Source organism: Danio aesculapii, chromosome 20, assembly GCF_903798145.1.
Source record: "Danio aesculapii chromosome 20, fDanAes4.1, whole genome shotgun sequence".
NCBI classification, from domain to species: Eukaryota; Metazoa; Chordata; class Actinopteri; order Cypriniformes; family Danionidae; genus Danio; species Danio aesculapii.
In genome coordinates this window covers 17,192,088-17,207,726 of record NC_079454.1, presented here as the reverse complement: position 1 = coordinate 17,207,726, position 15,639 = coordinate 17,192,088, and the positions used below count along the sequence as shown (strand labels likewise).

Genomic DNA, 15,639 nt, shown 5'->3' with positions numbered 1-15,639 from the left:
GACATCAGTTATTTTTGTTGTATCTGGATGATTTAATTGTCTTTTTTTCCTCTGTGGAGCAGCATCTACAGAGGCTGGAAATGTTGCTGGGTTGCTTACTAGCCGATTTCACTAAACCATTTATATTAGAAGTGGACACAAGCCATTCGGGACTAGGTGCAGTACTTTCCTAAGTGATTGATGTCAAGATGAGGCTAATGGCTTATGTGAGCCATACACTTTGGCCAGCGGATCATAATACAGCCACACATAGTTCCATACAACTCGAGTTTCCATGCAACGCACACTGGTGACTAGTTTGGATGATAGCAGTGCATTCCATGGATTTTTATCAATGTATAAATGTGCTGTGGACTAATGTTTTATGGAATTGTTTTGCCTGAACCTATTGCAGTTTATTTACTCCATGTTTTCGGGATGTTTTGTATTTGTGGACAGGGTTGTAAGGTGAGTTTCTTTGGTTTGTTATTATTTCTTTAGTTGTTGGCAGTTTGCAATAGGACACTAATTGTGTCCGCTGTGTTTGTGTCTTAAAATGGTTGGAATCATTCTAGTCACGAGAGTCTCAGCTTTCAAAAAATAAAATGTTTAGTCTTTGTTGGGGAGTCTTTTTTATAAGGTTTCCCCTTAAAGCATGCTATGTCCCGCGGGTGGAATGCTAAGGGGCGAAAGTTTAGCTTCATTGTGATGGCTTGGAGCATGGATACCGGCGTATGCGAGATTTGGCAGAGTTTGTGGACAGTGATCTTACTGGAAATTTGAGATGAGGACATAGCAAATGTGTAACCGGTGGCTTGAAGTGGATTGAGAAGGAGATTTTTTGACAGCATTGTGGTTAACTGGTGGAAGAGCTGTTGGGCTGGCAGCTCGATTTGTAGTCTTGGCGGGGCTGGGTGGCTCTGAGCCGCAGCTGAAGTCTTGGGGAGATCAGGGTTCTAGCTGAAGTTGTTGTTGTTTGTTGGTTTTTTTCCATATCGATAAGTTTAAAGATGCAATGCTGTAAAAAGCTTTTTGGAGCTGGAGCGTTTTTGTAGGGGGAAGTGGTCTTCAAGACAAAGGTAAGAAACTCTGGTTATGTATAGTGAGTTAGGAGTAGTCTGATTGGTAAATCATTTGTTAGCTAATGCGGGACCAGCCATGGACAATCATAAGCATGTGATCCTCTCTAATAAACTTGAATAAACTTCACTGAGCTATTAAAACTGCCCTTATTTCCATTTTTTATTATAAAATGTAAAATGTACAGTTCCCCAGTGGGAGGGCTACTCCAAAGCTATGTGGAAAACTTCCACTATGGCAGATTTCATCAGAAAGCCACTCATCTGAAGAGTAATAAAACAGGCCACTGAAATGCCAATAAATTGGCAGCGCCAACACAATCAGTTGTGTAGCACCTTTTTGCTTTCAGAAGCCTCACGTACAGACTGAAAGAAACGTTTGCTGGCATCCTCCGACTTCGTTCATTCGAGAGAGAGAGAGCTGCCATCTTCTGAGAGGCCGATTTCTCCCAGTTTTAGTGCGAACGAAAGCACAGCAGCAACGGTTGAGTTTCACTGGACTGGTACTTTAAGAGCGGTAAGTACAAAGCAAATTCTCCAAAAAGAGCAAAACGGTTGTGTAGCACGTGTGCTTCTGGATGAGGTGGTTCCCTGTCCACGGATGATGGGCACAAGCACTGTGTTGCATGTCTGTGGTTTCAGCATGTTAATGCGGTGCTCGCGAGCAGTGCATGCCATTACTGAGATGACATGTCTGTTGCACAGCTAAGATCGCAGCTCGCTCTTGCAAAAGGGCGAACCACATCTTTGTCCCCCAAAAGTCGGTTGGCACTCAGGCAGATCTGAGGGTTACAGTGGGGGTCAACCTCCACCCCATTCTTCAGCGCTCTCTATTCAAGCTTCGAGTGACAGAATCGCTCCTTCCTCCGGATGAAAATTCGCACCTGCTTCCTTCCTCAGGGGTGGTAAGCGAGGTTCCAGATATGAAATCAGATATGATGGCCATGCTAATCTGGGCTGACTTGTCCTTCAGCTTCACCGCCGGAACGATTCAACGGGTGTTTCGTGGAGGCTTAAAAAAAAGGGGAAACCCTCTAAGCCTCCCAACCCCTTCTCCCCAGAGGTGCACTGTAAGTTCACGCAGAGCTGTAGGGCACCTTTTTCTGCACGTTCTGTGTGTGCTTCCATCCTCACCTTTCTTGATGACGGAGCAGCCAGGGGGTATGAGGCAATTTCCCCAGTTCGAGTGTGCTATCTAAAATCTGCTCCACCACCCCAGCCCATTCCACTGGCTAAGCGGCAGCGTCGAGCACCCCGCAAACAATCAGATCCCCCGCACAACTCGGAGAAAAGGAGGTTTGCTCTTTCCTCTGTAGAGGGTCGGGGACACACATATCATTGCAACCAGGCTGCTGGCCTCACAGCTGGCGGCTGCAAAATTTTCAATAAAGAGACATTTCTTCTTTTTCCGGGTGTGACAGGCCAAACACTACCAGCATGGAACGCTATGCCTTCCAGCTCGCAGGATTGGTGCTCTTTGCCACAGGCTCAGAGAGTGCCAAAGGATAGGCTCATTTCTCTCTTACTACCAGCTGTCCCACAAGATCTTGGGAGGAAGGTAAGAATAAACTTCTTATATTATTTTGCTCTTCCTTGGGATGTGCCGCCTCCCGGGGTGAGTTCTCCCATCCCGTGCTGCTTCACCTCTGGTGCTTCAGTGATTGTGCCAAATATGTCACTAGCGCAGACTCTGCCAGCCTGGTTAGCGCTGCCCAGCCCGTCAAGATGACTCATTTGGAGGATCAGACTCAACTATGCGATTCAGTTTGCTAAATGGCTCCCCAAATTCAAGGGTGTGTATTAGATCAGGTCAGCCCTGTGTCTGTCCCTGTCTTGCATGGGGAGATTACTGTCCTCCTGGTGAAGGATGCAATCGAGCTGCTCGCACCAACTGAGATGAGCTATGGGTACTTCATCATACACAAAAAGAGGGGTGGGTTACGACCAATCCTAGTCTGCGCGTTTTGAGAATGTCCAAGTCTAGAGTCAAGTTCGAGTACAAGTTCACCTGAGTCCGTGGCAATTCCAAGTCCAATCAAAATCAACAAATCTGATCACACTGAGGGAGTGTCAGAATTCTGTAATGTAAGAATGACATTAGGTTTTTTTTACTGTGATAACAGAAAGGGGTTAAGCCTCTGAAATACTTGCACTGCTGGAATGCAACCTATTCGAAGGGTCAAAATTACTTACGTCACAAAGTAATTAGTGAAACATATGACGACAAAAACCTGTGATTAAGTAATAAAAGAAATCAGTTAGGCAAGTTGTATTTTTTTAATGTTAGATGACATGATAACTGGAGGTCTAATCAGCTCTTCTGGATAGCTTTCTACACTTATTGTTTGATTTGTTTTATTCTGATATTTTACTGTAAATTTGATAAAATGTATATATTGATTGGCAAAGTATTGGCAAAATGCAGTTTGAATTCTGATTTAGAAGAAGCACTGCCCTCTATCGTCCATAAACCTGGAAATGACATTATTGATATTCATCCAATATTATCTGGATGCACCCTTGCACTTGTTAGCTGGGACTACATATCTCAAACTTGGAATGTCATTCACAATGCACTCAATGGACCTAGTGACTTCACCGTGAGAGATTAGGGTTAGGGGTGGGGTTAGGTGTGCGCATTAAAAGCACTGCATGCAGCTCAGCTTGCAACTGCACCTACATTCATTCAACATTTGATAGTAGTTAGAGGCAGTGTGCAGACGTTTACTGAGCTACAGTATAAGCCATCATGATCTCCGAATGGATCTTATATATCATTTTTTACCTGCTCTCTGCTGTTTTTACAGCGTTTTTTGTGTATTGCCTGTACATTCATCATCTTCATCAGAAATATGATCATATACCTGGACCTCCAAGAGACAAGTAAGAAACTTGTTATTATTGTTTTTATAATTGTTATTACAAATGTATTTGATACAAATATATAGCAATAATATTTGTGAACAAGGCAAAAATAAATTAGCTTGAAAATTGATATTCTTACAGTTTTCTGCTTGGACATTCACCATCTCTAACTAAAGCAGTTTATTCCGACAACAACCTTATACATGACTTGTTTCTTCAATGGTATGACACTTTTGTATGAACCCATATTTTATATATATATATATATATATATATATATATATATATATATATATATATATATATAATATATATATATATATATATATATATATATATATGTTTTATACATTTTTTTACTTGTTTCCTTGTTGATTTGAACTTGCAACTGTATATTTCATATTCTCCCTCTATCTGTGACTTATCTGTGACCCTCTATCTGTGAATAATTCTCTTGTAAAATTCTTTTTACAGGGCAGAAAAATATGGCCCTGTTTACAGGATTAACATGTTGCATTATGTCACAATAGTGGTTTACTGCCCAGAGGCTACGAAGGTAAATATTTAATCTTTTATGTGTTTTTTGTATTCAGTCAGAATCCATATGAAAATGTACTACAGTAAATTACTTGAATTAATCTGTTGTGGTAATTCTGTAGTTGCTATGGTTATACAGCTACTTTAGTAATGCAAAATAAATTATCCAATACACAGGTTTTTTACAACAATAGGCTGCACTGCGCAACAAAACACCACATTTACAGTAGTAAAAACTAAAGTATACTATAGTATTTATTACAATTTACCAATTCACTATAGTTAATACTACAGTATGCTGTAGCACTCAAGTGTTATAAATATTATAATATGTATATAATACACTATATTATAGAAGGTTCAAAAACATTTTTCAAAAGTATTTTTCATGTGGGAAGCATTAAAATAATAATACTTTTTTGTTGTTTTTGTAGACAATCATGATGTCACCAAAGTATACCAAAGATCCATATGTCTACAAACAACTCTTTAACTTGTTTGGGAAAAGGTAATCTTGAATTTGTACTACATTGATTGCTTGTAAATTACTATTCAATTCAATTCAATTCAATTCAATTCAATTTAATTCATCTTTATTTCTATAGCTCTTTTACAATGTAGATTGTGTCAAAGCAGCTTAACATAGAAGTTCTAGTAAACTTAAACTCTATCAATCCAGTTTTCAGAGTTGAAGTTCAGTTTAGTTCAGTTCAGTGTGGTTTATTTTTACTGTCTAAAGTCCAAACACTGAAGATCAAATCCATCAATGCGCAGCTCCACAAGTCCCAAACCAAGCAAGCCAGTGGCGACAGTGGCGAGGAACAAACTTCACCAGTTGACAAAAGTGAAGGAAAAAAACTTGAGAGAAACCAGGCTCAGTTGGGCATGACCATTTCTCCTCTGGCCAAACTTGTGCAGAGCTGCAGTCTAGGGGCTGGCTATGTGGCGGCTGTGGGAAAAATATTGTTTGAAAAATCAATCCTGCATCTGTATTGAGATTTTTTAAATATATTTCGTTATTCTCTCTTGAGACAATTCTTAGTTTTAACTTTTCCTATTCCTTACAAATAGCACTTAAAGAAAGGTTTAAGCCAGGCCCGGATTGGCTAATCGGAGGACCAAGAGAATTCACGAAGGGGCCGGTCCATTGTTTGGCCGCGAGGGCCGGTGTCCCTATAGCTGCTTGCATTCTCAGCAGTCAAACTTTTTAAATTTTTGTTTATTTAATTGACCATAGTCTCACTCTTTTTATTCATTATTTTGCCACAGTTTTGCTCTTTTTATTTATTTTCTCGCAGCCCCGTGAGTATTCGACCCCAAACAGCGGCACCTTAGTGAATATAAGAATTTGAATAATTAATATTAATGAATATTACACCTGCTTAATGAAAATCAGATAATTCACTACATTAATAAATCTGACATAATTTGAGCAGAAATCTAAAAAGGGGACAAAAAGATTGAGCCATCAATAGAAAGTAATACTGTGGTTAAAAGAGTCTTGCACATGACAATACTTGCAATACGCGCAATACTTTTTTCTTCCACACACACTGGCATAACAGTGCCATTGTGATCCAGTGGTTAGCACGTTGCTTTACGATGCTGCAGACTGGAGTTCAAACCTCACCTGAGTGATTAATTTTTTTCTTCACTTTTAGTGTTAAGACATATATTACTGTTTGGGTTATTTATGTAGGTGTACATATTTTATTTTTAAATTTTTGTGTAACCACCATTACAAAGAACTGGATATATATAAAGAATTTTGCACAGAATATATATTCAGATATTGCAGGAAAGGACATTGTGATGTTTTAAAGAATAGTGTTGGAGGTTTAGTTACCCTTTAATGTTCTCATATTTATGAAAAACATTTGAAGTTCTAAAGCAGCTGTTTCCTTGAAAAGACGCGATAGTGTCATTAGAAACTGAATTGTAAATGACCTTATTTTAATATAGTCAGTCGTGAACTGAAGTGAGCCGGCTTTAAACTCCAAGGCTGAAAAGGAGTCCCACTCTGGCCCTGGTTCAAGCTACTTACAAGCGGTGTTTACATTAATCTTGAGACATAAAAGCCAACTTACATGACTCAGCTGAATGCACACGCGCTCTTCCTTGCTGTTGAAAACTAGCCTAGAGCTCCATCTCTTGTTAAAACTATCATAGAACACCATCTCCTTTAAAAACTAGCCAGCTGTTAAAAATGAGCATACAACACCATAAGCTGTCAAAAATAGCCTAGAGCGCCATCTACTGTCAAAAACCAGCCTAGAGGGCCATATGCTATTAAAGTTTGCATGAAACGGAAATTAAGATGACGTACACCTACATGAAATGGTCCTGAAATTAGAAAATTATTTTTTACAAAATAATAAAGTGCAAAACAAAATAGTCTTCTGTTGTGAAAAAACTAAGCTCAAAATCAATTTAAGACAGAATAGCTTTATTTTCATGAAAGTCATGATATAATAAATTGTGCATAAATAAATGCCATACCCTCTGTTCAATATCCAGCTGTTAAATTGTCATCTTGATGGAGAAATTTTCCATGCTTTTAGGATTTTTTTGGCAGTTAAGATTTTACTTGTATAAGTCATAAATCCATCTTTTCAGGTTCTTAGGAAATGGGCTCATTACAGCTGTGGACCATGACATCTGGTACAGGCAGCGTCGCATCATGGATCCCGCCTTCAGCAGCACGTGAGTCAAATACAGGAAATTTTTTGAAATGTGATCGTGGCATGCAGGATGAGGCCAAGAACCATGTTGGCAAGAATACTAATGGGAGACACCAACATGACACACTAGTGACACACTTCATGAATAAGATTCATTTTCCTCTTTTACTGAGATCCTCTGATTTAAAGATCCTGTGAAGTGCTTTGCAATGTGCATTTTTTATTTGATGTTTAACATAATCTCAACTGAAAAAGGTAGACAGGGCGGGACAAAGTAACCTCTGCCATTTTTTGAAGACAGCCAGTTTCATTTGTCTATACCACTATTCTGCCATTCAGAACTGTTGAGCTCAAGTGCATCAGACTCATGACAGCCACAGTCTATAATAGTAATATTCATTCATTCATTCATTTTCTTTTCGGCTTAGTCCCTTTATTAATCTGGGGTCACCACAGCAGAATGAACTGCCAACTTATCCAGCATTTGTTTTACGCAGTGGATTCCCTTCCAGCTGCAACCCATCACTGGGAAACATCCATACACACTCATTCACACGCATACACTACGGACAATTTAGCTTAACCAATTCACCTATAGCACATGTCTTTGGACTTGTGGAAGAAACCAGAGCACCCAGAGAAATCCCACAGAAACACGGAGAGAACATGGAAACTTCACACAGAAATGCCAACTGACCTAGCCGATGCTCGAACCAGTGACCTTCTTGCTGTAAGGTGACAGCACTACCCACTGCACCGCTTTACTAGTCATATAAAAGTATATATTAAATACATTCTATAATGTTCTTACTCACAGTTTCCACTCTAAAATACAATTTGCTGTGTAATTAAAATGGGTTTATTACTTTTTGGGGTCGTGCAAAGCCCGTATGATCCACTATGTGCTACGTCTCTAAAGCAGATCAAACCTGCGCACTGTTCACGTGACATAAAAGACTTCATTCACCTCTTAGGATATCACATTTACCCTCTCTATATAGTGCTTTTCTCCAAATAAAACATACAATGTGTGTAACAGTTTTAACTGTTTATAGGCCTACTTTGAATTTTCCTATACTGACTATACTGTGTATGCGTCTGGCCAATGTATTTCCCCCCTCAGGGCTTGCATTAAAGAGATGCTGTGCATGATTCAAAAAGACTAATAATGAGTTTTAAGATTTATTGGGCTCATGCTGGTCTCCTGATTTTGGCCTGATCCTGCTTAACACAGTGATATGACTGATGAAATAACTGATTCTCGCTTATTTATCAGATACTTACGAAGCTTGATAAGCACATTTGACGAGATGTCAGAACGCCTGATGGACAAGCTGGAGGAAATGGCCAACAACAAAACACCTGCCGTCATGCACGACCTGGTCAACTGTGTTACACTTGATGTCATTTGCAAGGTTTCTCCGTCCTTCTCATTGATCCAAGGGAAAGTCTAATATATCAAATCAGCTGTTTATCAGTACTCCATTCATACTCCAATATTTCCATTAACAGGTGGCTTTTGGTGTTGATTTAAATTTATTAAATCAAAAGGAAAGTCCCTTCCAGAATGCAGTAGAGCTGTGCTTAAAGGGCATGATATTGGATGTCAGGGACCCATTATTTAGGGTAAGAAAATGTATCCAAAAACATGTTACTGTAAAGTAGTAGGGTTAACGCTATATGATTTGTTTTTGTTTTTACTTGTGTTGTTTGGGAGCTCAGATTTTTCCTAAAAATTGGAAGCTTATACAGCAAGTTAGAGATGCAACTGAACTCTTGCGTAAAACGGGAGAGAAATGGATACAAAACAGGAAGACAGCAGTGAAAAATGGAGAGGACGTCCCCAAAGACATTCTCACACAAATCCTCAGAACAGCAGGTATGTTGGTCTCAAGTGACTGAGAAATTCAGTGGTTAAAGGGATAGTTTTCTGTTTTAAAACTGATAATTTTGTCATCATTTACTCACCCTCCACTTCACTCCAAACCTGTTTGACTTTCTTTGATCTGAAAAAAAAAAAGATATTTTGGAAAATGTTATTTTATTTTGGAAACTGACTTCCCTGATATTTGTTTTTCATGTCAATGGTTACCAGCCTATAACATTCTTTAAAATATCTTCTATAGTGTTCAACAGTATAAATACATCAAGGTTTGGAACAGCTTAAGGGTGAGTAAATAATGAGTTCTGTTTTTGGTGAACTATCCCTTTAAATGTATTTTTCTTCTTCCTCTTGTTGCAAAGGTAACCTGTTTATGACAAATTAAAAATACAGCTTGTGCAGGCAGCATGTTCATGGCTAAAGTCCATGTGTACACATTTACATTATCAACAATAAAATATAAAACACCATAAACTTGAGAACATGGCTTATTATCCAGCTGTCTAGATAACAATTTTGATTGATCAATCAACCATCTGCTGGTTTATTATTATTGCATAACTATGAGCGTATCACAGGCTCATGCGTATATATAAATATATTTAGATCCATTAAAGTTTGATCCAGAGAGGTTTGATGTGAATGCACCAAAGTAAGTCATTATCACCTACTGTAGTCTCATTTTCATTTTACCCTCTGTAGTTATTCAGCAAAAAAAATATTCTTTATCTTTAGTTCAGAAATAAAGGGTCTTGATTTTTGAGTACCCTTCTTGATTTTATTCTGTGCTAACAATAGGCTAGATTTAAATGATACTATACTTATACTGTAGGCTAATGTTCAAAGATATAGAAATAAATGACTTCTGAAGTCACTTTTCAAAATGTCTTGTGTTTTGTTTTATTGCAGAGGAGGAAAATGTTAATAACACAAAAGATCTTGAGCAGATGTTGGACAATTTTGTGACTTTCTTCATTGCTGGTGAGTTACTGCTCACTTTGATGAACTAAAGTGCTTTTATTGCATACACCAAACCCTGCCCATAACCCTACCCCTTACAGTGATGTCACTTGCTCTATTGATTGCATGTGCAAGTCTGCAGCCAGATAGTATTGCTTTATTCTTCTGCAGGCCAAGAGACAACAGCCAATCAGCTCTCATTTGCAATCATGTCATTAGGGAGAAATCCAGAGATATATAAACGGTAAAACACTTGTTATAAATTACCAGTTCTGTCAGATTTTTATTACAATGCTGTAGTTCAATATTCTTTTCATTTCTAGAGCTAAAGCAGAGGTGGATGAAGTCCTCGGGACCAAAAGAGACATTTCAAATGAAGACCTTGGAAAATTGACTTACTTGTCTCAGGTTGATTCATAGAGATTTTAACATGCTACAACCTCAAATATTTTTGTGTCCATTTCTTTTAATGGTCTTTTGGGTTATTTAGGTGTTGAAGGAAACCCTGCGTCTGTACTCCACTGCGCCAGGAACCAATCGCTGGCTTCATGAGGACATGGTGATAAACGGCATTAAAATCCCCAGAGGCTGTTCTGTTATGGTGAGCATCATCAACATGACAAACAAAATCAGCCCCTGTCTTATTGAATGCAGAAAGATTTTTTTAAAAAGATTTTTTTCTGAATTAAAACAATTTTATATGTTAAAAAAAAAATAATAATAAATTCTCACAACATATTTGTCTTGTTCCATACAGTTCAGTTCTTATATCTCCCAAAGACTGGAAAAGTTTTTCAAAGATCCGTTAAAGTTTGATCCAGAAAGGTTTGATGTGAATGCACCAAAGTAAGTAATTATCACCTACTGTAGTCTCAATTTCATTTTATCCTCTGTAGTTATTCAGCAAAATATATATATTTATATTTTATATATTTAGTTCAGAAATTAGTAATTAAATTCAAACATTACTAATGGTATAGCTCACCCAAATATTTCAATATACTCACTATTTACTCACTCTAACAGTAAATCCAACCATTTGAGTTGCTTTCTTCTGTTAAACACAAACAAATATATTTGAAGAATGTTCAATTGGTAACCATTTACCATGGAAATCAATTTGTAGTAGTTTACAGCATATTTTAAATGAAATACTTTTGTGCATAAAACTAAATATAGAATATAGAATAAATAAATGATGGTACCTAATTGTCAGAGGATTTCAATGTAAGAGTTTTTTTTTTTTTTTTTTTTTTTTTGCACAGCTGTGTTTGTTTGAACTGGAGTAATTTATCATCACTGTCATATGTAGAGTCAGAGATTGGCCAAGAAGTTGTCAAAAACATGCATTTGGCAGCCACCACAATTCATTGATTTGAGCTTATAATAAAACATTAGCAATTTTATTTTTCAAAACACACCAATCTGCTTCAAAAAACAGATTCAACACCCTGCCTGCTTATGACTGAAAAGGGTCTCTATCCAACATCTTTATACAGCATTGATGAGCTAAAATAAAAGTTAAAACTACTCATTCCCAGCTAGCAAAATTCATGTGGCTCAAATCTGGCCCACACCAAACACTTACATCCGGCCCACATACAGCATGGAATGACAGCACTTGGGCGGTCTGCTCCTGTTTGCCAGATCTGGGCAACAATTAAGCCATAGCAATACCACATATCAGCCAGAATTCAACCAAATGAACCAGAACTGACCCTATTCTGGGCCACAGTTTGCTTTTATTCTGGCCCATATCTGGCTGAATTATATCATTTCATCACAGGTTGTGCATCACTTAAAAATTAGCATCACCTGACATTTTATTGTGTTTTTTTATTTATTTATTTTTTTAATTTTAGATTTATTTTACTTGGCTTGTTTGCTGTAACGAATAAAATTTTAAACAAATTTCTTAAAAGATATAGCAGCCCAAATAAATAAAAATTAAGAATTTCGGGGCTATGAGTCCAACTAAAGAAAACACTTTTCTCCATGGTGGTGACTTTAAATGTAAAGTAAAACTGAGAATTTTGCTGTGGGGTTTTATAGAGTTAATAGTTTAAGCTGTAAAAACACATCAAAATGTATTTAACAGTAATATACTGTGAATGTAAACTACAGGAGTAGACTGTAAAAACACAGTATGTGGCTGGCAGTATTATTCTATAAATTTACAACAAAAAGTTTTACAGTGTATATTATTACCCACATCTGCCTTGTCAAAGAGCTATGGTTTGCCCCCTATAATTATCAAATGAGCACTGTACTTTATCTTTATCAAAAGTGACCTATCATATGTTTTAGGATAACAGTACTATGCCACATCTTACCTCAGCTGCTTTGAGCTCACACCATCTTTAGAGATACTTGCCCATATTTGCCATATCTTATCTGGGCCACTATAGCCTTATAACCATATTAGCCAGAGCTTACTCTGCCAAAAATTTGCCAAAAGGGGCCCACATATGTTTTAAAATAACTGGGCCTCATTTGCCATGTTTTCTCTGGACCACTTTAGGCTCACAGCTGCATTGGCCAGAGCTTACTGTGCCGAATATTTGCCAAAAGTGGCCCACATACTGTATGTCTTAAGATAACTGGGCCACATGTGCAGCTACACATGTGAGCCACTTTGGGTTTAGACAAAGATTATTCTTGAATGACTATGCCACATTTTTGCCAACTGTGGCCCACATTTGTCTTCTGTCATTTGGGCCAAATTTACCATTTTCCAATTGGGCCACATTAGGCTCACATTCAGATTACATTTTGCCATAAGTGTCGAATCTTTGCCTTAAATGTCCCATATGTGAATTGGAAACGTTGGCCCCCTTTTGCTATTGTAGTAAACATTCTTGTTTATCTGAAAAACAATGCTGAAGTCAGATATTATGCATTGAAAATGTCTGTTACGTGCCAGAATGCTGTCTTTGTTTTGGTTCTTTTAACCTGCCCACTGCCACTTTAGCCAATAATATTTCGGGTTCATTTCGGGGACCCAGGTTGCCTTGTTGAAAAAACAGCGTATTCAATTCAAAAAGGCTCTTAAAGTATATGTATACTTTGAACACGATGTAAATCAGCCTTTAGGCTTGATAGGCTTGCTCCTGTTGCTCCTCAATCTGGCAACCAGCCTGAATACCTAGTTCAACCAGTGTCAAACTTACATACTGTACCTTTAAATGAGCGAATTATGTGGTAATTTCCATTGTCAGTTGAACTGTTCCTTTAAATTTTTGGGTGAACTATCCTTTTATGACATTAACAATAGTCAAATATAGGAATTACTAAACAGAAATATAACAAAATACCTGTTTAATTGAAATAGTGCAGTTTTTCTACATGATGTTATAGCGGCAAGGTAATAACAGCTAGACCTCTTTAAAAATTTAGATTTTACAATGTTTGAGTTGAAAATAAGAAATCTTGAGTTTAACAAGTGTGTCAGAATTTTATCACTTAAACTCTACTTTATAACATGAAAATGCTGATTTCAAACTGTTTTCTTATCTAAAGGCCTTATTACTGCTACTACCCATTTTCACTTGGTCCACGAACGTGTCTTGGGCAGGTCTTCGCACAGGTGATGAAACACACACAAACATGCACGCGCGCGTGCAGACACACATATATTGGTTTTGGTGTTTTATATTGTATTAGCAACATTGTAAACCCATGTCATTATACAAATTTGTGAAACCACTAAAACCAGTACAAACACAGACATTTGTACCTTTTTAGGATTTCTTTTCACTGTTTGATGGATATTTAGCTTTTTTATTTGCTGTGATCATGATCATCTCTGTTGTGTTTCTACATTTAGATGGAGGCAAAACTTGTACTTGCCAAACTGCTCCAGAGATTTGAGTTCAGTCTGGTCCCTGGACAGTCTTTCGACATTAAAGACAACGGAACTCTACGGCCCAAGAGCGGAGTGATCTGCAACATTAAGCAGTGCTCATAGTTTAGTCTCTAATGACAGCTCTTCTGAAATAAATGATCTTGTATTTGTCAAACATGTGTCAGAGAATGTACGTTGTAACAGAGCAATCACTGGTGATGACCCTTCAATTGATTAACGTTAATAAAAATAAATTAACTCAAAGTGCATTAATCAATATTAACAAGCACAATTTTAGATTTTATTAGTGCAATAGTAAATGTTGAACTATGATTATTATTAATCTGCTAATAAAATACAAGTATTATTAAATGCTGTACAAGATTGTTCATTAGTTCATGTTAGTAAATACACTAACATTAAATAATGGACAATTATTTTAAGTGTTACCTTATAAACTTGAAAAGTCATGCACAATGGGAGCCAATGAAAACACTGGTGAAAATGTTTTGGTTTTGCTAATTTCATTCATTTTTTTATTATAGACTATTTAATCAGCTGAACATTTTTTAGTGAAAAGCTCACTTGTATAATCCTTCTCATATTGATCACATCACATAATATAAACAACAGAGATTAAACGATGCATTAAAACATTTATAAGTGTAGGTGTTGTCATTTTTCTTTTGAAAAACTGTATTTTTGGTGTTAGTGAATTGTAGTACTTATGATACACATAATTAAGGATGAATCATTTATGACAGATTTTGTATCTTTTTGAAAAACAATTTCTGTCATTTACACTTGTAATGGGCTGTTACTCCCAGTGCAAGATATACTATTTACACCATCTGTCATTTAGTCACCCTTCACTTGTTCCAAAATAATTTGAGTTTCTTATTTATTTAAGAACTATTTTGAAGAAAACCTGTAACCATTGACTTCCATAGTAGAAAAACAAATACTATAGAAGCCAATAGTTACAGGTTTTCATCTGTCTTCAGATTATCTTCTTTAGTGTTCAACTAAAAAAACTCAAAAATGTTTGGAACCACTTGAGGGTAAGTAGTGTGTAAAAGGGAGACTATAATAACTATAATTTAATGTCTAATAATGTTCTCCACTTGGCAGGCCCCAGGCAGGATTGAACTCATGACCCCTGGTTCATAAGACCAGTACTCTAACCACTAAGCTAAAGTGTAAGATGGCAAAATATGAAACAGTGATACATTGTATGGGCTACAGGACAAATATAAATATAATATTAAAGCTGCAAGCAGCGATGATAGGGACCTCGCACACGGGCTCACCGCCGCCCGGTGGCCGTAGGACGACAGAGAACCGCGAACAATAATAATTTAAGCCGACACATAAAAAAATCTGAGAAAATCACAGATTTATGCCATACTTGCGCCTGTCAGCAGGTGGCGCTATGACTGTGACTCAAGATTGGCATGTAGATGTCTTCAGTAGTGGAAACTCATCAAACATGTGAAGTTTCAGCCTGATCGGACATTGTGTGGATGAGTTATAGGCCAAACTACCTACTGTCAGCAGGTGGCGCTATGACTGTGACTCAATATTGGCATGTAGATGTCTTCAGGAGATGAGTCTTAACAACCATGTGATGTTTCAGGCAGATCGGACATTGTTTGGCTGAGTTATAGGCAATTTTATTGTTGACAGCAGGTGGCGCTATAACTGTGACTCAATATTTGCATGTAGTTGTCTTCAGGAGTGGATTTTAATCAACCATGTGAATTTTCAGGCCGTTCGGACATTGTGTGGCTGAGTTACAGGCAATTTTACTGT

The 15,639-nt window shown here is 37.4% G+C and overlaps 1 protein-coding gene across 1 annotated transcript; it reads left to right on the top strand.

The window, feature by feature from the left end:
* Window positions 1-3,720: 3,720 nt before the first annotated feature.
* LOC130213793 (cholesterol 24-hydroxylase) lies at window positions 3,721-14,490 on the top strand. The gene is made up of 15 exons (XM_056445572.1): window positions 3,721-3,941; window positions 4,065-4,145; window positions 4,398-4,479; window positions 4,895-4,968; window positions 7,077-7,163; window positions 8,418-8,556; window positions 8,654-8,767; window positions 8,864-9,020; window positions 9,933-10,004; window positions 10,155-10,227; window positions 10,307-10,391; window positions 10,474-10,584; window positions 10,741-10,829; window positions 13,503-13,569; window positions 13,810-14,490. The coding sequence occupies exons 1-15, from the start codon at window positions 3,808-3,810 to the stop codon at window positions 13,948-13,950; spliced, it is 1,506 nt and encodes a 501-aa protein (XP_056301547.1). The 5' UTR covers window positions 3,721-3,807; the 3' UTR covers window positions 13,951-14,490.
* Window positions 14,491-15,639: the final 1,149 nt, after the last annotated feature.